At 42.0% G+C, this 20,402-nt stretch overlaps 1 protein-coding gene across 10 annotated transcripts in view; it reads left to right on the top strand.

Moving 5' to 3' along the window:
* Positions 1-1,841: 1,841 nt before the first annotated feature.
* Positions 1,842-20,402, top strand: part of FYCO1 (FYVE and coiled-coil domain autophagy adaptor 1) — a 53,321-nt gene continuing 34,760 nt past the window's right edge. For 7 of the 10 annotated variants that reach the window (XM_074840316.1, XM_074840353.1, XM_074840389.1 and 4 more), the window contains exons 1-7: positions 1,842-1,924; positions 11,361-11,545; positions 13,066-13,172; positions 14,324-14,449; positions 18,089-18,195; positions 19,066-19,209; positions 19,974-20,067. In XM_074840316.1, the coding sequence (XP_074696417.1) occupies positions 11,491-11,545; positions 13,066-13,172; positions 14,324-14,449; positions 18,089-18,195; positions 19,066-19,209; positions 19,974-20,067 (633 nt within the window). In that variant the 5' untranslated portion in view covers positions 1,842-1,924; positions 11,361-11,490. Of the gene's footprint in view, positions 1,925-2,797; positions 2,819-8,662; positions 8,684-11,044; positions 11,327-11,360; positions 11,546-13,065; positions 13,173-14,323; positions 14,450-18,088; positions 18,196-19,065; positions 19,210-19,973; positions 20,068-20,402 lie in introns of those variants that run through there. The other 3 variants (XM_074840324.1, XM_074840334.1, XM_074840343.1) reach the window with 3 other exon arrangements.

Here is a 20,402-nt window from a genome sequence, read left to right on the forward strand (position 1 = left end):
GAATACATTTACAATTACAAGGGTAACATTTCAACAACTAGTGAAAAGATTTTTCCCAGCAAAGGCTTTCCTTTTGCTGGGATGACTGTCATTGCCTTTTCTAGGCTAGTAAAACTGACAATAATTCCCATCCAGCTTATCATATTTTATGAAGTTCATCAATACATTTTTTCAGAATAAAAATAAAGCGACACAAATGGAGCAGATAATGCATTTTCTTCTAGGGCATATTCCAAAAAACCAAAAATCCTGAACCTCTTTTTTTGCTAAGAAATGAGAAAACATAGAAAAATCTAAGGAAGTGTTGGTCAGCTATGGACCTAGTTGGAAACAGAGTGTTTTTCTCTGAAGAAACTGATGTCTGAATAAACAGGCAATAATTCAATAATTAATGTCAATAATTAAATATTTCTGAAAGTAGCTTGTCACTATGTAATTAAAAGGAGGAACAATCCATTCTACTTGATTAAGTTTGAGTGAGAAGTAAAACCACACAAAGACTTTCTGAAAATATATCCAAAAAAAATTCGTTGCAATGAAATTATCTGGGATTTGATTTATCATTATTTGCAATGGATGACCCTGAGGTTACTTTTGGAAGACACTCAGTTGTCTACGGATCAATACTGATCAAAACACTTGTTTTCAGCAGATGCTCCTGGTCATGTACTGCATGATGCAGCAGTGTGCCAAGAGAAGTCAGCCTGCAGGTTGCTTCTGAACTATGTAAGACATCCCATTGCGTTTCACGAGTCATGTGCCCACAACATGCTTAGCCCTATAACCTGCTCTTCTGAGGATGTTAAAATACTTTTGAGCTATTCAAAACTACATATTAGATGAAGATTAATCACCAAAACTTGAGGTCACTTAGTCATCCTTAAATGATAGAGACATGCCAGTGACTACATACTATATATATTTCCTCAAGAGTCTTGAAAATATGATGCTTTGATCTTATGGAAGGCTAAGATGAAGTTTATGACACTAATATAGTCACAAGCATTGTGGCAAGAACTGATGACAAATTGTTTGGTCACAAGTTTTATTTGAAATCATTTATTTACCAAAGTAATGTGGAAAAAAAGCAAAGGAACTTAGTTTTTAAGTACACTTCAAGTGCAAAACCAGTGTAGCCTATTTCGGATGCTGTGAAAGAAATGTCCTCTCAGAAAATCATATGTGCTATGGAAGGGTTAACATCTGTAAAGGAGAAGTGGAAATTCGTGGTGGGAGATGTCCTGGGAGTGTTAGGAAACCCATGCCCCACATACCTAGCAGCCTGCCTTAGCAAGAGACCTTTTTGTTCCAGTTTCACACCCGCTTTCTCCCAGTCTCTTACCATACGTGGCCTTTATTAATCTCTGCCGAGGGCAGAGAGGGGAAATCTGCTGTGTACTGGATTTACCGAGCCTGACTTTCATATTCACTTCAGTTGTCCGTGCAAAGAGCTCGATGAACTGATGCACAAATCAAATAAAAAAATAAAGAAAAAAAAAAAAAAAAAGAAAAAAGAAAGATTAAAAACCCCATACTGAACTGTCCTAAAAGCAACAGTCTGTACTATACTAAAAAGTTATACTTCTTGACAGGAGACCTTGCTTTGAGGGTACCAGAAACACACACCCCTGAGAGGAAATCGCCCAAACCCTGCAACTGTAGGGAAAAGCGGCGATTTTTCCCGCAAAGACATTTAAAACCTCTCTGTTTACACCACGGTGCTCTCCCCCCGCCTCCCCGCTCCCCCAGGCCCTCCGCGCCCCGCCGAGAAGACGGGCCGGGACTCCATGGCGCTGCGCCCAGCCACCGCCCCGGGGGTGGGGAGGCACCTCCAGCGGCCTCACGGGAGTTGTAGTCGGCGGGGAGCGACGAGCCGCGCCGGAGCCTCACCCCGGCTCGGGCCGACATGGCGGCGGCCGCGCAGGTAACGGGCGACACCTCCCCTCACACCCCGCTGAGGGAGCGCGGAGGGCGGCGGGGCTGGTGGTGAAGAGGCGGCGGCTACCGGAGGCGGAGGGAGGGGGGAAGTAACTTCAGCGGCTTCCACTTGTTGCCGCTCGGAGCTGGGCTCCGAGGGGAGGAGCCCCGGCGGGGACGGGGCAGGGGGAGAGCTGCGCCGCGGCCCCTCAGCGCTGGGACGGCTCTGGGGGAGCCTGGCTCGGCCCTGCGGCGGCGTGAGAGCGGGTCCGCCTCAGACCGGCTCCGCGCACCCAGGCCCCTGGTGGCCTGGCTGGTGGCTAATGCCCGCCCAGGCGCTGGCCCGGCTCCCCGCAGCTCCCCGGCCCTCCGGGCCAGCGCGTGGCGGGCGGTAACCGCCATCCAGGCCCGGCCACCTTAGGTGTCATCGTTTCCACCTGGTGAGCGATGGTTTTAGGCTGACATAACCACTCCGTTCTGTTTTCTCCCCTGTCATCCACCCCTGAACGGACCCTCCGAGTCCTCCCCACGGGTCACGGCAGCTGCTGGAGGAGCAGAGGCACCCGGGGCCCTGCTAGAAACCAAATACTCGCCCGTGTCCGTACCCTCACCGTTATAAAGTGCTGACAGGCAAATATTTGCCGCGGCCCTAATCCCGCTTTGCCCTTGTGTCGGCAAATCTCAGGCGGGCGGACAGGGAGAGTTTTGCTGGCATGTGGGGTGGTTGGGTCTGTCTCCAGAGCAGATGCCGGGTTTGCAGCCGGCCCTCCTCCGGCTTACATTTATCCCAGTAATCCAGAGCAAGCAAGGAAAAAAAAATAAAAGAAAGCAAGGCTTTAGTGAAATGGTCGCCCGCCTGCCTCTGGGCTCCGGATTCTCCTCGGGCAGAGGTCCAGCGGTGGTGAGTTGGGCTGTGGAGGGGCTGTGCTGTGTTTCTGGGGCGGGTGAATTCTGCAGCTGCTTGTTTAGGAGCTCAGGGCCCTGGTGTTTTCTGCCCGGGTCATTGCACCCAGGCTCCTGCCGATTTTTGCCTGTGCAAATGTTTGCTTAGCGTATGGAGTTTGTCAGCTGTAGGTGTCATGCTCCTGGTTCAGCCTCTCGCTTGAAACCGAGTTACTTTTCAAGTGTAAACAAAGAGGGAGGAGTACCAGGCTTTTGCCTCTTTAATGTTGAAGAGTGAAAGTGGGTGTTTGATTTTATCCAGCTCTGACTTCACGTGCCCACGGAGGCAGGCTGGGATTAAATTTTCAGGGTAAAACATGGACTCTGTCTTGTCAGCAACATTGCAACATGTTTTCTGTCGGTGTTTTTCTTGTTTTCAGTTGTGATACGATGTTGCAGGACATGCAGCAGAGGAGATAAACTGTCTTGCAGTAGTGCATTTTATGTTTTCCAGATATTATTGTGTACAAGGCAACTTCCTGACCTCTTCCAATGATCGTCATGGGAGTGCTTGAATTTAAAAAATGTTCCAGATGTTCCAGTGTTTCCAAACATTCACATTTAGAAGACTGCACTGCAGTTAAAAAGTTGTATCTAAGATACTATGGTGGAAAACAAGAGACAGTCAATTTTGCCTTTCTTGTTGGAGTACATGTATTTGAGAGTGTTCATTGTGAACATGGTTTCACGACTTCTGAAGAGACAGTTATGGAGCCTGATTTTCATGCATAAAGGAGCCTCTTTTGTACACCATCTGATAACAGTGAAAGGGTGTATTGTATTTGCACTCCCTCTGTCCACTGCTAGAGGGTTACATAAAAGGAATAGCAATTCATAGTAACATCCTGGAGGCCAGGGTCTGCTAAGACTTGGTCAGTGAGGGATGAAGACCTAACAGAATGACTAGGGAGAGAAAACTACTCAAAATGTAAAGAAAGGTGTACAGTTGCAGAAATTATCTAATGGACTCAAGGAAAAACAGTGCTGAAAACTGTTTTTAACTTGGATTGTTATCTGTTTTTCTTAGTTGATCACATTTAAAAATTAACAGTTGCCCATTTGTCAAATGAACACTGAACCCTTCTAGTATTTTTTAGATGTTGTTGAGATTATTAAACTGAAGGGAACTGTAAGAGCCCTAAGTATTTTTATTGTTACACATTATTATTTTTATTTATTTATGTTACTATGTTTTTACTTCTGTTTGGTTTTCCCAATGCAAAGCAACTTTTTTTAGCAGCTTGTATCTAGTTTCTTTCTTTTTCATATTTTCTTGTAGTAATTCCAGTTTGTCCGGGGAGTGGTGGTTGGTTGTGTCCAAAAATGCCATAACAATAGTAATTTTAAATATTTTGCCCAAATGTATTCAGAAGAAGGCTTCGCATTTAGTAACACTGGTGAAAGAAACAGAACCTTTTATGTACAGCATTTCAATCTCAGTGCTTGTAATAGTGCTGGAAAACTGCTGCTGCACAGGGCCTTGGCTTGTACACCCTTCCCTTTGATTTAATATTTTTGTCCATCACAGTATTCTGTGGTTGCTGATGGTACAGTGATCTCAGCAAAGATACTTGTAAACAGTTAACCCCTGAGCATGTCCACCATGACATTTAATTTACTGCTGGGAAGGAGGATGGACACAGCAAAGATCTTGCTACTGCTGCAAGCCAACTTAGGTTTTGAAAGTGAACAGGTCGGATCAGGATAGCCCCAAATAACTGGGCTCATGCCAAGCCTGCGTCATCTGTGAGCCTGTCTGTTCCCAACCAGCTCAGCGGTGACAGTCTCATAGAGGCCTCTCTTCCTCTCTTTAAATCTTTGGGGTTTGTAACTCTGAAATTTCCTCTTCCCCCCAAAATGGTGACCTTCACTGGAAAATCCATGAAAAAAGAGGAGGAGAGGAAATACTCCATGCTTCCTGCTACAGAGGAAAGACAAGAAGAATTTTGCTGTTGGCTCTGGAGTAGCATGATTCACTCAGTAGCCTGTCAGTTCGGATTGTCTCAGCGTTGTTTCTGCTTAATGTGTTTGCCTCGCCTCCTATTTGATCTACGTGTGCATGGCCAAAGCCTGTAATTTTCAGTGTTGCTTGTTGCTAGTAGGCCAGGAGATGCCCTAGGGAGCTACCACTGCTGTTGGCTGGCTGGAGGTCAGATGGAGTGCTACAGGTGGGCAAGTCTCAACACCCACCCGCCAACTTCTCAAAACCATTAGTTGAAGGCAGCCTTTTCAAGTACTTCTGAAACCTCGGCTTGGAGGGACAGTGTGGAATGGTAGATACAGAGGTAAAAAATCCTGCTAAGGAAAGCCCCCATTCAGAGTTAGGATGTAATGGTTGTTGCTTTTAACTATCCCAAAGTCTTAGAGGTGGCTGAGATGCTTTAGTCAGGCCAGGCTTGCTGAGGAAGTTAATAAGGCTCAGAGAACAACTTTGGAGACCTGAAAAACAAGAGATTTCTTGAAAACTCCAAGCTTGTACAATGAGTGAGTTGAGTGTCATGAATCACCAATGCTCCTTTGCAGCTGGAAGTCCTCCAGTGTTTCTATTTCTGTAGGTATCTATATGGTGCTCCTCAGAGTAGCATTGGTGTGTCTGGTGCCTGACTTGAAGAACGTGTAAGAGATTTAAATAGTTGGGTGAGTTATGGAGAGGAAGAGTAGGTTTTGTGGCAGGGAGGGTACATGGGGGCATGGTGAGAACAGCCTGGAAGAATGAGTGTGTGAAGGGGGCAAAAACCTTTTCACTTTTGCATGAAACCTATCTTTTCAACTCACTGCAAGGGCATTGGGGCAGCAGAAAGAGTGAAATAGGATGGGAGCAGCTGAGGAGAAGCAAGTCTCTGGGAGAGTTATGGTTAGGTTACTTTGTAGATGTTAGTAAACACGGTGTAGCATTCCTGACATGGGGCGAGCTCTGGAGTGTCCTAAGGAAGAAGAGCAGATGAGTTTGTTAAAAGCGATACTTGTGCAATTCCCGTTATCAGAAGAGCACTCTTCTCCTTGTAAACTGACTGCTTCCTCAAACAGGCAACTTCTGTCGTCATGAGACTGGGCTGAGACAGGGTTGTCTTTGTGAGACACGTACAAGCTCATCCCTGTATTGTTTGTGGAAAGTGGTCATTTGAGTTCATGTTGTTTCAACAGTTATTGATGTGAGGAACACCAGAGATGAAGCACTGTATTCTTCAAATCAGGAAACTGTGTCTCTGGTCTAATGCATCTGTCCTGTTTGGCAAAGTTCTGTGTAACACTTTAAAGGGGTTTAGCAGGTCTTAGAGAGGAGGTCCGATTTGGTAGGTGCAGCATTAAAAAAAAATTGTTAGGGTTGCCAGCTTTCCCCCCTCAAAGTTAAAAATTAACTCTGTCTCGTGGAGTTCTTATCATGCCGCTTGTATACTCGTATCTGTTGCTCAGTTTTGATCTTTTTCTAAGAACAGTTTGCAAGTACAAGGAATAGGGGGAAAATGCAGGCTGGTTGTCCATAGAATAGGAAAGTTTGCAAAAGATTATACAAAACTTTACTGATTCTTTTGTGTCAGTCTCTCCTGTCAGGTTAGGGGTACAAGCAGTATTTTGTGAATGCCATTAGTCTGTGTTCTTGTGCTATAAAATGCAAATACCCCAGGAGTGCAAGGGCCTCCCCACAAAAGGACTTTACTGTAAGGAGTCCCTAACTATAAACGTGCTACTTTTCTGCTAGGCATTTGCAAAATATGTGAATGTTTTTATGCACTTCATCTAGTTACTCCCTTCTGCTATGCTATGATACTCTGATAATTTGTTTTTCTGGTCACATATTTTCTGCAAGATGTGTTTTATTACTAAATGTTTATACGCCCAAACACTTCAAAACAAGATTTGTGCATATGAGCATGTAGGAAATCCAGCACAGATTTGCAGCGTGGTCTCCTGTTTGAAGTAGTAAAAGAAATAAAAAATATTCCTCCAAAAACATATTTTTGTAATTGAAATGTGAAGGGTTGTTGGTGTAGAAAACGAAGGGGGAAGATTAATTTACCAAGAAAATTTCACTTCTCGGAATGGAACCAAGCTTCAAAACTCCGAATGGAGACCTTAGCTGACATTCAGGCTGTGTCTGCCTTTTGTTTTTAATTGTCCTATTTAATGTAGTCCAGTGTGCGTTTTTATCAGTCACAGATCTTTATATGCAGTGTTAAAGCACAAAGGGTTGAGTTGCCCAGTAAAAGCATGTGTGTGTGCATGACAGAGTCACGCTGTCTTTTTTGCAGTTCACCTCAGACCCTTATTTCCAGCAAACAGTTTTTCAGCTTTATGGATGTGCAGCTTTATGTACCTGCATGGTACAAAATGAGAAAAGCTAGCAGCATAGCTGCAGTAAACTCCACTGGGACTCGTATGTTTCTGGCAACAACAAAGTACTTTTTCCAGACAGTTACTGGAATGAAGTTTTTTAACTAAATCAGTGGTGTTATCGTCCTGAGAGGTAGAGACTTCCTTTTCCTAGTTCTTCCCTCATCTTTGCCGTGAGGTTTGCGTTCTGTATACTTTTGTCAGTGTGTCGTGTACCCTGCTGTATGACCAGGTAGTTTTTTTTTCCATGCACTTTCCAAGAGTGTGCCTTGCAGTTATCAGTCCATATCTGCTTTTATGGGACAAATCATGTTCACATTACAGAAGGGAGTAACACAGTTAAAACTGGTGTACTCATGAATGCAGGATTTGGCTCAGTATCCTTGCTTGCCTGTTTTGTGTCATACAGGGTGTTAGAAAAGGTATGGAATTGCAGGCGCCAGATAATTAAAGGTCTTGTGATACCAGTGGGGGCCATGTGATTAAGAGCCCTTGTCTGGAATGACTAGACCAGAGTAGTTATGTTAACATGAAATATGTCCTTAAGCAATAGAAAGTAGTGGACCCTGGTTTCCAATGAATTTGTCTTGCAGATCAGATTTACTTTTTAACTGAATTACACCAAATCTGCAGTGTGAGCTCTGCTCTTAGTGTAAGGTGTAAATGCAGTTGGGTGGGGAGTGGATTCTCTGATATCAGGCTATAACAGAGGTCTCACTGCAGCCATTTTATCAATGAAGAGAAACTCTTCTTGTGGACTTCTTCCCACCTTCCTGTTCTGATTGCACATGGAGGAGTGGCAGACTTGCCTACAGTAACACAAAGAGAAATTTTATGAAATCAGATTAAAAGTAGGTCTTTGTAGCTGCCCGACTAACCAATTTAATTATAGTCATTAAAATGTTATTTATGGGTTTGTATGTGTCTCGCTGCCCTTCAGGTAAATCATTCCTTTTCCTGCAAGTGGGCTGTTTCCTTCTTGCTTCTTTCTTTAATCTCCAGGATATCCTCCTCTGTAAAGAAGATTGTCACCCCCACGCTACTACTTAGGCCAGCAGGAGAGGGAGCAGCTACTTTCAGACATCAGCAGGCCTAGCCCAAGAGTGCGAGGAGGGACTGATGACATGCCCTGTCTTGCCTCCCCTGCCGCACTCTGTGCCAGGTCCTTAGTGTGACTGCACTGATGTCATTGCAGCTCTGCAGTTTTGTGCAAGTTAATGCCATTGGCCTTAGTCAAATGCTATTATATAAGAGGTAACGATGCATCATCTAAAAAGCTTTTGACCCAAAGCAGGTCACTCGTGCCTGACACATGTATAATGCTGTTCTCACATAGCAGATATTTACAGACATTCATAATAGGATAGTAAATGCTGGAGGAAAAGGGTTGTGCTCGAAACAATACTGGGCAAAATGTTCTGTGATCAGGAAGGACTAGATCAGGTGTTTACAGAAACTCTTCCTATTCTGAAACCTTGGGAAACCAGTTAAGGTATGTTGTCAGCTTTCTTTGCCACAGGAGGTGAGAGCTCTGCACCTTTTTGTGGGGTGGACTGTGTGTTCTAAGAACACCTCTGGAAGGACCACAGGAGGGAGAAGTACCTGTCTCCCCATTTTGCAGAGGAGAAGGCAGATGGAAAAAGTTTCAGCACATTCTCCTGGGTGGCAATAGCCCAGGTCAAAAGATCCCCTTCACCTCTGGGAAAAGAAGGGAGTAAATGCATGTCTCATGGGTGCGAGCTGATGCAAGGAAGGGGGAGATTGTGAGACCTTGCTCCCTGTACTGAGGAGAGAGGTGATTGGGAGGAGGTGAAGCAGAGAAGTAGACTGTGTAGCTACATGCCTCCACCTGAGTTGTGGTGTCTGTTCAGGGCTCATACATTCTGCCTAGGAGACCCTGGCAGGGATAAAGAAGCATGTGTTGGGCTGCTTTGGCACAACAGGATCAGCCCATTGGGAACAGGCTGCCTTCCCTTGCACTGTGCCGCTGTCGTGCATGCAGTAGTTATTTACCTGTGACTTGCGGGCAAACGCACTTACATAGTGCTAGTAGGACTGGGGCAACTCCAAACCTCCTTAATCCTCCCCCAGTAAATCTCTGCTTGGGCAGTCTGCCGGGATCTAGCACTTGACAAGGTCCCATGCTGTGCCTGTCTGCCATAGGATGCCCCACATCCTGCTCCCCGCTGGCTGTTGCAAAATAAGGGCTCAGCTCCCAACTGCCACCTCTTCCAGCCTCTCTGTACATGCCTGCAGGCTGGCCTGGTCACTGTTTTCCTGGCATGCCTTTTGCATAGTCTTTGTGTCTCTGGAGCCTTGATTTGGAGCTTTTTCTGGATTTTGGGAAGGACAGGCAGGATGCTCTTGTTGGTCCTTGCTCTTTTCCCCCATTGTGTGAGGAAGAGCATTTGGTTTGGCCACACGTTTTGGCTTGCCATTGCCCGCATTGCACAGTCTTCTAACGTATGCTCCTTTCTGTAACAGTCGCCGAACTGAACAGATATGGCTGATACTACTGTGCATGCTTAGAGGAAACATTGACTCACTGGGTTTGTTATTCTTCCTTTTTTTCATTGGTACCCAAACTCAGCAAGTTGCCAGGAAGCATGGTACTTTATATGATCACTCAGTAGAATCAAGATAAGAATCTTGGGTATGTGATATTGTTGATCTAGGGTAAAAAAATTGTGTTTGGCACCACGAAAGGTTGGCTGGTCTATGCTGTGCTGGCCTTCTCTCCCTGAAGCAGCACAGTTGTGGTGGGGATTTTGCAGGCCAAGGCCCTCCTTCAGACAGCGTGCGGTCCACGCAACAGTTGTGTCATAACGTAATGACTGCCATCAAAGTATGGAAATGGAAACTATCAGGTAACAAAACACAGGTATCAAGAGAAGCACACTAGTAAGCCTAGTTTCAGCCTTTTCTTTATCTTTACCATGTTTCTGTCTCTCTGGCTTTGTTAAGGTTTACTCCATTTCAAAAAAGAAGAGAATATGGGATCAACAATACCTCAATACATAGGGTGGAAAGATGGTCCTTTCAATTTATTCAAACACCTACTTTAGCCATGCCAATTTAGTTATTCTGGGAGTGAAAGAAAAAAAAAAAAGGAGATAAAATCATTTGTTTTAATCACATTTGTGTTTCAGAAATTTGTAAGCTTTTAATGACAACTTAATGTCATTGTAGTTCAGCTTGAATGATAAAAGCACAGAAGTGTAACAGCAAATTTTCTAAAGATTCAGTACTTTGGGTGTTGTGCTTGCTTGAATATTTGGCTGTATCTTTGCAGGCAGAATTGTGAATGACCTTTGAACAGGATGATTAGTAAGTTCCTTATGCAGTTTCTATGTGGCTGTTTTTGAACAACTGTTCCCAAGTTAGTGTTTGAAAGTTTGGGTTCCCAGGCACGGTTGTTTTAGTAAAGTGTTTGAGGCTTTTAATTAATTTTAATTCATTAATTTTGTTTAAGAAGATTTTTCTGAGGGTGCTAGGTATAACTCACTTGTCATTGTTCTAAGCAAGGGAGGTGGTGCAAGGTATATTTATCCAGGCATGGATGCTGTAACAGAGCTTAAAATAAAGTGGTGTCCTCTTACATGTGTTGGGAACAGTGGGTTCTGGGGAGGGGATGAGAAATGGTTCTTATGCTGAAACCAGTCTCCAGTACTAAATCTTTTAGTAGCTCTTATGAGTTAAAAATATGCTTCAATGCCAGAGAATCAAACATGCATCATTTTTTTGACTCCTTGGCCTGTGCCTTGTCTGTGTCTTGAAAGTCTTCTTGAAATGGAAAAGTCGTTGTATCTTTTTACTCTGCAGCCTGTGGAGAAGATCTGGCAGAGTGTTTTGGGAGGGATGTCATCAAAACCTCCCTCAGGGTCACAAGATGAATTGCCTGAAATGCCAACCTGAGCTGGGCTGTAAGACTGTGTTGTAATTCCAGCAAGAGAAAATTGCTCTCTGAGGTTTGCTCAATAGTTTTGAAAGATATAACTGAAGAAATAACTGAAATGGAAAGTGAAATCTAGAAGGAAATATAAAGGAGGCTCCTGGAAAAGAGTTGGCCTTACGGGAATTTGTTACTAAACAGGATCTGAAATGCCAAAGCACCTCTCTTCGCACATTTGAGATGGTAAAGACTTTCATTTTATTTTTGACTTTTACAGAATTGCAGGTGTCACAGAGAAGAATAATCTTCATCAACCCAGTGGTTATCAAGGATATGAACTCTGCTGTTTTTATCTAGATGGATGAAAAGATTAACAGCTCAGAAGGGGAGCTCCTTTGGTTTTCAAGATGGCAGCAACTAGTGGCGAAAGCCAGCTGCAGCGGATTATCAGGGACTTGCAAGGTACAGTGCCATGCTGACAGATTCATTCTGTACGTTGGACTGCATCCTCCATGTTTTAGATAATGGAGAGTAGGAGTTGTGTTTTCAGTTGTGTAACACTTTTGTGCAGCATTGTAGCAACATAGTTCAAGATGTGCCATGCACTCAATGGTAATGTGACTAATATTTTTGTGAGAGAAGTGCTGTACATTTTTCAGGATCCTAAATTATTAAATCCTGCAAATTTAAACATACAAGGTTAGAAATAAGTTTTGCAATTAAAAGAAAAGTGTAGGATGTGTGGTGTGAGCTAGGACTTTGTTGACATGAGTAGAACTGTGCTGTTACAAGACTTCATGTGAGAGAAGGAGAAGGCCTGATTTTTAGGCCCTCCCTTGATGGAGAGCTGGTGTGGAGTTGCTGCTAATGTGGGAATGGAAAAAAACAGGAGGCCAAACCTAACTGGTAATGGAGACCCAGAGGAAAAGTGTTGGAGAATTGGATCTGTTGTTCTTGCTGCAGTGGAACGTGCTTTCTGTGCATCTGACTTGTCCTTTCCTAGCAGTAGCCAACCTTATTTTCCACAGCTCTATTGCAGACAAAATTGGCAGCAGGTCCATAATCATTTTCCTGCTCTCTCTCTGCCCTAATCGGCTGCCTATACCAAGATCCAGATATTTTTCCTTTAAATTTTTATTAAATATAAGGTATAATATACACCAAAGCTGGGAATCTAGATCTTCCTGTAACATAAAAAGGAGATCTACGTGCCTGCTAACAAGAGGAGATTTTAATTCACAGAGGGGATTGAGTGGGACTGGGAGCTGAGGCACACTCAGGCACCTGAAAGAAGTACAAAACCAAGTGGAAAGCAAGATCAAAATCAGTAATTTCTGATGCTGAGAAGTACACGCTTTTGGGGCCAGAGAATCCAGAGGAACAGCAGAGTTTGCTTTGACTTGAGATTTCCTTACCCACTATGGGTATAGCTTTTAGGGAAGAGGAGTTGCTGTATCCTTACTTTAATGTAAATGATTTTTCCCATTTGTGTTTTGTAACCAGCACAAGCTGAACCTTCCTGAATAAAGCATGGAGAAGATAAATGTGCTGACTGAACGACTGTTCTCGTGTTACTGATCCCCTTTAGCAGATTACATGCTTTGTCCTTTCTAATCAGAATTCTGTTTGTCCTGTGGCAATACCTTAATGTGCACATGAGACAGCAAAAAGTTATTTCTCTTTCCTCTGCTGAAGAACCAGTTAGCAATTGTCTGTTACCAGTTTTTGCAAAGTGTCAGGAGGTTTTGCTTTTTTTAAGTAGTCAGTATAACAGATTGACATAACTTGAGCTCTAATTTTTTTTATAGGTGGTTAAATTGCAACCATATCAATAAGCTTTTTGTGGTGTTGTTAAGACAGTTGGACTGAAAGAAACTGAATACATATGCATAATGTCCAGGCAGAAAACCCATTTATGTAGTTGCTCATGGATGCTGTGTATCTCTTGCAGTAGTTAACCATTTTGGTGTCTTGTTTTAAAGATGCTGTGACTGAATTAAGTAAAGAATTTAAAGAAGGAGGAGAACCAATCACAGATGACAGTGTCAACTTGCAAAAATTCTCCTACAAGCTTGAGTACCTTCTACAGGTAAAAAGTGATGTGTGTCATTTGTAATCCACCATCAAAGCTAGGCCTTGCTTTCTCTTACTCCCTCTTCAGTATGTGGGGTTTAATTCAAATAGTCATAAATATTCAGTTGACTTTCTCTTTTTTTTTTTTTCTTTTTTTGCAATAAGTGGACTGAAATGTGTGCTGCTTATTGTACTTCTTTCAAGTGAAACTAAATAAATGTAATCAAAAGGCAGTGCTGGCCATTTGATTGAAGAATGTAAGACATTTTTCTATTGATCTGAAAGATTTGAGCTTGATTTTAAAGATATATACTACTAAATTATCTTGGAAAAACTGTGGTAATGAGATACTGACAGCATTTTAAAGCAAAATAAGTACTAGTGAGCTGCTCATGATCCAAATATAGTGGTGTGAGTGATTTACCAAATTTTTAGCAACTTCACTTTGGAAATTAATTTTTATTGTATGGTAGACTTAACACTAAGGTCTGATTTTAATCTGGAATGCTACTTTTTGGCCATCCTCAAAATTTAAGTAAAAGGGGACACTGCTGGGCAAACTGAATTAAGTTTGCATAGTCTTGTGTCTTCATATACTGCCATCATGTCACTGATTGCAACAAAGACATGGTAGTCTAGCCTAATCTAGGCAAGGGAGTTTTAGCTGGGTTACAGAGGCTTCATCAGAAGCTGAAGAATCCTTTGGGATTTGAATGACCATAAAAACGTTTTGGCTTACAGTCCAAGCTGCAGTCCATACCCTTGCTGCATTGCTGCTCTGAATGTGATGTAGCTAGAGCAGGTTTTTCTGGTACGTACTTTTGCCACACTTAATTGCAGGTCTCTCAGCAACTGGTTGGTAGTTCCTTGCTCTTGAACAGCTGCTGAATCTGTTGCAAATCTTTGTTTCATCAGTTTTGAATGGATGTCTGTATTTTAACTAGACCCAGAATGTTATTACCTGCTCCTGTCTGTAAAGTAGCTTTTGTAACTGCTGGATTGCATCAGTGCGGTACAATGTCTCTTTCCTTTGTGAATACATTGGCTAAAACTAAGAGGAGTCATGAAAGCACATGTTTCTGGTAGAGGAACAGAATTCCAAGTAGCTATATATAAGTATATTTATATTTAAGTTTTGCTCACTGCTTTTTGTTTTCCTTGTTTAAGTTTGACCAGAAAGAAAAGAACACATTGCTGGGGAACAGAAAAGACTACTGGGATTATTTCTGTGACTGTCTGGCAAAAGTCAAAGGAGCTAATGATGGAATCCGCTTTGTCAAGTCTATTACGGAAGTAAGTATATCAGTTAAGCATATTTGTGTCCGGTATGTCTTTTCAGAGGGCAGAAGAAACCAAAAGAAAATACACTGCTTTTAACATATGGAAGAAAGTTGGGAATTTTTATTTTTAATTCTCACATAAAGTATAAAAATGAAAGGTTACTCTTTTTACTAGGACACTACATTATATAGGATTAGATAGCCTGACTCTTACTTATTTTGAAGACCACTTACACAAGTGAATGCTCCTGTTTGTCTCTGGTTGTGCCCCATCTTTTCATTAACTTAGTGCCATTTTCTCTAAAAAGGAATGAAAAAATTAAGTCAAGGGTAGAGCCTGCCATCTTTAGCACAGCTTAAGGCAGGACTTGCTCTAAGAGTAAGAGGAAAGATTCACCATGTTTGACATTTCTTAAGACTTTTTTCAACTGGTCAGTAGAGTTGAGGAGGACTGATTGAGAGCAGCATTTGATCTTCTGTCTCAATTTTGTTCCTCCATGTCAAACAGTATGTTGTAATGGCTCAGGATGGTTGTCATTATTCCCTCGGGTAAGATGTTATGAACAGGACAAAAAGTTTTATTTTTATTAGATATAGTAGTAAAAGCTTAATCTTGTAACAGCCATGTTATGTCTTCAGCTCAATGAGCATGTGAAATAAGTGCTGTGAGAAGCTTTCTGTGCTGATCCTGTCTGAGTCTTTAGAATAATTTGAAGAAGAACTTCCCTTGTGGGTAAAAGAGGTGGTGGTGTGGTGGTGCTGGCCAGCATTGTCCTGATACTCAGTTGTGTTATCTGTGAGCAGTGCTAACTTGTATTAGCAAGTTATTAATTACAGCAGATTTACCTATTCTCTTAACAATTCCTCCACAGCAGCTCTAGATAATGTTGTCTTGAGCCATCTGGAAGAGAGCCATGATACTCTTATCAGAGGCAGGCTCTGTGTTCCCTACCTCACCTTGTTCTTTCAGCAGCTTTGGTAATATTGAATATTGCTGTTCCAAGGCAAAAAAAACTGAGGAAAGGCTCCAGTTTGTTTTACCACTGGGAGGGGGAACAGGGGAGAGCCATGGAAATTGGGTTTGACTTTCCCCCTACTTCCAGGAAGACTGGAGAAGTAAGGACAGTGACTGCTGCTGCAGAAAAGGTCCTCTGACTGCCCCTAAACTCTCAGTAGCAATAGTCAATCTGATTTCTCTGCAAAGATGAGTGTGCTGTAGCCTTCAACAGTCTATTGCCTATGGTATCATCTGCATATTACCACAGGTAAAGGCTGCTTGGCTTTTTCCTCCTTCTTCAGTACTTCTGGCTGTTTAATGGTTAGCATAATATCAGAAATTACTGTTTGGAAGAAGGATATTTTCTGTTTCAATTTATGTGCAGCCATAGAAATTAGCTTGTGGAAGACTTTTTTAACTTTATTAGCTTGTGGTTTAGGAATATGAACTCTAAAAAAAAATAAGTCAACCATTTCAGATAACTGAGCTGGCAGACTCAGGCCCAGAAGTGAAATGAGAGATGACAGAAAAATGTGTTGCTTATTCCCCTTCATTACAGGTGGAAATCAGCAGCCAATTTTTGAACCTGGCTGGATAGAACATAAAGGCTTCCAAATGTCATTTATTTGCTTGCTGAACAGTACTTGTTGACTTTCAAAGATGAAAGTGAACAAGAAAGAAAGAGTAATGGCAGTTGCTTTTTAAGAATGGTCAAACATTTAACAGCTTAATGCCTCCTCTTCTGCTTTGCTTGCAGTGCTTCTAATATTAGGGTGCATGATATGCTAGAGAGGTGGAGCAAAGAAGCAAATAGGAATACCCTGAAAACTGCTCAGCTATTAACTAAACAGAGAGCCTTGTCCCTGATGGCATTAGCTGAGCAGTGAGTTCTGGTCATTCCCTTTTCAATAGATGGTTCCATGGAATACACATTTTTCCAAGTTTTTACAGCTGTACATTGCACACACCACAGTGCTACAGCCATACATTGCACCTTAGCTACAGTGTTCGTAGTGAACATGGAAACACTGACAATACCAGACACCGCCTGCCTCCCTGAATTCTAGCAGGGCTCTAGCAGGAGGTGGCATGGCTTTGCTTCATAGTCAAATGGTCTTTGACTACTTGTAGATGCATATAGATAAATATTTTCCTCATCACATACATTTGTTCTAGTACCTCCATGCTTAAAAAGGCATTGCGGTTTAAATTGATAAACCAATGGGAGTAAGGACTGGGTTAGTTCAGTGGGTTTTTTCACTGTTCTTAAGATATTCAGTAAATATGCTTAGTTAGGAAAAACATTTGTAAGCTTCTGTGCACAGGGCAGGGATGGCATCTCCCTGAAGAAATATTCAAACATCTACAGGGTGAATGAGGGTGAAAAGCAGCTGGCAAATTAAATGTGCTATTTCTGGGCTACTTAGCCTTTGGGGATCATGTTACTTCACACTTAGTGTCCTAGAGAATTAAAAACAAAGAGCAGTAAAAGGTGTTGCTTCCTTTGCTCAACATTTCATCATTCCATTTATAAGGAACATTTTTGTATATAGTGGATTGCTGAGATGAACGAGAAACGTGTGTTTTACTTGAGTGCAGAAGCCCAGTAACAGCAAACCCAAGGAAACTGAGAGTTCAGGTATTGCTCTCCTTTGACCACAGTGGAGTACTGATCAGGAGAGAAAGCTTATGCAGCCTTTGAGCCTTCTTTCACACTAACTTTTCAAGCAAAATTTACAGTAACCTACTAACTTGAGCCTCAGCCCCTCTAATATTTTCCTTGGCCTTCATTTTTAAATCATGAATATAATTGATTTGTTAGTTGGACGAGCAGTTTGGTTAGGAGCATGACTGACTGGCAAGAAATTATTTTTAATCATTTTCATTTTCCATTCCTAAATTGATTACTGATTTTGATGGAAAGGAGAAATGAAACACTAGTGTTGCATTATTTTGCAGGACAACGAATAGCTCAGATGTAAAAGGCAAAACATCAATTCCCCAAGTCAGTAGCTATAAAAAAATTTAATGACGAGTTTTGTGATCCCCCTTATGTTGATTTTACAGCTGTCTTCATAAAAAGATCCATTAATTTCAGTCATGCAGCTGCCCTTGGTCTGAAGTAAGAATTAGATTTTTATCAGCTTAATGGCTAAGTATTAAGAAGGGCTTTTTGCCATGTCTGGGGTTACTGTGTCCATGGGAATGTGTATTTGTATATGTGTACGTCTTTGTTCTATGACTAGATCTGTCCTAAAGCTCTTCCAGCTGTGGCCAGACACATCTTAAGTAATCAAGCAGTCACTTCTGGCTGGTCACATTGAGATTTTGCCTTATATTGGGAATTGCCCTTAGCATAATCTGTACTCATGTACTCAGTATATTAGATGATTCTTTGGTCCTGTGATGTCGTTTATATTATTATAAAGTAGACAACAGCCAACTGTAGATCTAAATTCGTCATTCAGAAAAGTTTCTACCCAATGACAGTGTTGGGAGAAGGTGTCTCTCAGTGGCAGTTCTTATTACTGCCTTTACAACTAGTGGCTTATTGTGAGGGCTTTTTGTGTTGGTATGTAGACTGTTCTGGCCATGTCTCCACATGATTACAAATGATATTTAGAATTTTCTTTTCTTGTGGTTTCTCCTTTTCAGCTACGAACATCTCTTGGAAAAGGAAGAGCATTTCTTCGTTACTCCCTGGTTCACCAAAGGCTAGCAGACACCTTGCAGCAATGTTTTATGAACACCAAGGTGACCAGGTGAATAGCAAAGTACATTGTTAACTAATGGGTGTTTGTTCAGTGTGATCAAGCAACATCACCTACTAGCTATGAAAGAAATTAAAATCCTTCCGAATGGTTGGCTCAGAGAGCTGGTAATAGGCTAGGAAGGATAACAGACCTTTGGGTCACTGGTTCATACCCATCTTAGGCTGGTAAAGGTTGAAAGTTGTTACAGATAAATGTGTGTGGAGCAGATTGTGCTGATGCTTTTGTATGTCGGTTTCAACGGTGACGTTTTTGTAAGCATTGAAGATCCTGGGTTTGATTTTTCTGTGCTGTACATCATAAGGGAGGATTAATTTGGATGTGTGGTGCAAAGCCCCAGAAAGCATTTGCATATATCTCTGGATTGTCACCCAGAGGAACAGCTTGACCCCGACCAAGGAACACCAAAGATAGTTTGTAGTTGGTTGAAGGGGCACTGGTAGGCCTTTCAGAAAAAGCCAACTATTTTCACAGTGTATTTACCACTAGTTGCTGCTTTCTGTCCTGCATTTTTGATGTATTAAGTGTGTGATTTAGGTATTTGCTCTGTGTGATTATCCAGCACATAGCAAATATGTTGTCTTGCCGGTGTTTTCCCCAATCACTAGAGAAACACATATTTTGTGCAGGAACCCCTTTAAAGATATTCATGTGGAATTCATTAAAGCTGTTTAATTTCATTCACATCAAAGGGATGGGATGCTGGTTGGTGAGTCTGGTTGTTTTCAGTTTGCATTTAGAATAGTGTATCATAATTTTTCTGGGGCGGAGTGAATATTGATGGGGGGGGGGCTTTTTGTAAGTGAAACTGCTTTTTCTTTTTTTTACTTATGAATGAGTATTATGTTTTTCATTTTCAAGTGACTGGTACTATGCAAGAAGTCCATTTCTGAATTCCAAAATGAGTTCTGACATTGTGGGTCAACTCTATGAGCTCACTGACGTTCAGTTTGACTTGGCATCAAGAGGCTATGATTTGGATGCTGCTTGGCCAGCATTTGCCAGGTAAGATAGAAACACTTTGTCATTTTGTATTAACGGGGTCATAAAATACCTGCCTCCTACAGAATCTGTAAAAGCTTCTGCTTTTGAAGGTAGGAATACTTGTGTTAGAGCAGGCATACACTTCCTCCATGTAATTAGTCTATGACCAAATTGGCCTTTTTTTCCTTCAATAAACTGTGTACCAGAGATCAGAGTTGGTGCTCTGTAATGGAGTACTTCTAGTAACTGCAGTTTAGACCTAAATCCCATGCTATTCTCGTCTTCATATGCACAAGAAGAAATGTCCCTAGCTCCTTCTGTTTTAAGAGCTGAGATAGCCAAGCAGTGTGCTTCACTTGCAGCAACGGTAGAGATGACAGTACACAGTCACTGCAGCCTGATCCCACCTCAAAGCCGGGAATAACAAAAGCTGCTAGGTCTGATTCAGATCCGTTTGTATCAGTGACAATTTTCCAGGCTGCATGCTGCCATCGTCTGGTTGAGCTGCCACCACACAGCAGTACAATTTCTTAGAGCAAAGCTGCATGGGTTCTTGTGTATGTGAGAAGTCACAGCTACCCAGCTCATAATCTTTTATAGGTGCCTTTGATATCCCTGTTTTGTTTTCCATCAACTTCAGTGGTTGTTGGCCCAGACACTAGGCACAGTTAGGTCGGTTTATATGTGGTATTTTTAACTAAATAAATCTTACACTTAAGAGTAGAAAGACATCTGTGTATGTGCTTAGACTTCTTTTTTATATTGTTTCTCTGTGTTCTCAATAGGAGGACGTTATCCTCACTTGGATCTTCAGCATATTTATGGAAGCCCCCAAGTCGCAGTTCCAGCATGAGCAGTTTAGTGAGCAATTATTTGCAGGTAAGAAAATTACAAAGAAATGTTTGTGTGTCCTGGTAGATCTTTAATTAATGGCAGAGTTCCAGAGAACTTGATAGCTTTATGGTGATCATGATGCTTCTAAGGGTAAACTATAAAAAGAGTTCTTTGTTAGAAGTAAATGAAATTGTCTAGTAGCTGATTCAGCTGAACATGCAAATCTTGTAGAGGAAAAAAAAACATATATTCAGAAGACTGCCTACAGATAGGTATGTTTTCATTTATCTTTTGTGGAAACAAGCCTCTTTTCATTTAAGCTGATATCTTGTATTGCTGTGAACCCAACACACAACACCACTGTGCGTTAAAAACCTGAA

The sequence above is a fragment of the Strix aluco genome, chromosome 1 (assembly GCF_031877795.1).
Source record: "Strix aluco isolate bStrAlu1 chromosome 1, bStrAlu1.hap1, whole genome shotgun sequence".
Classification (NCBI taxonomy): domain Eukaryota; kingdom Metazoa; phylum Chordata; class Aves; order Strigiformes; family Strigidae; genus Strix; species Strix aluco.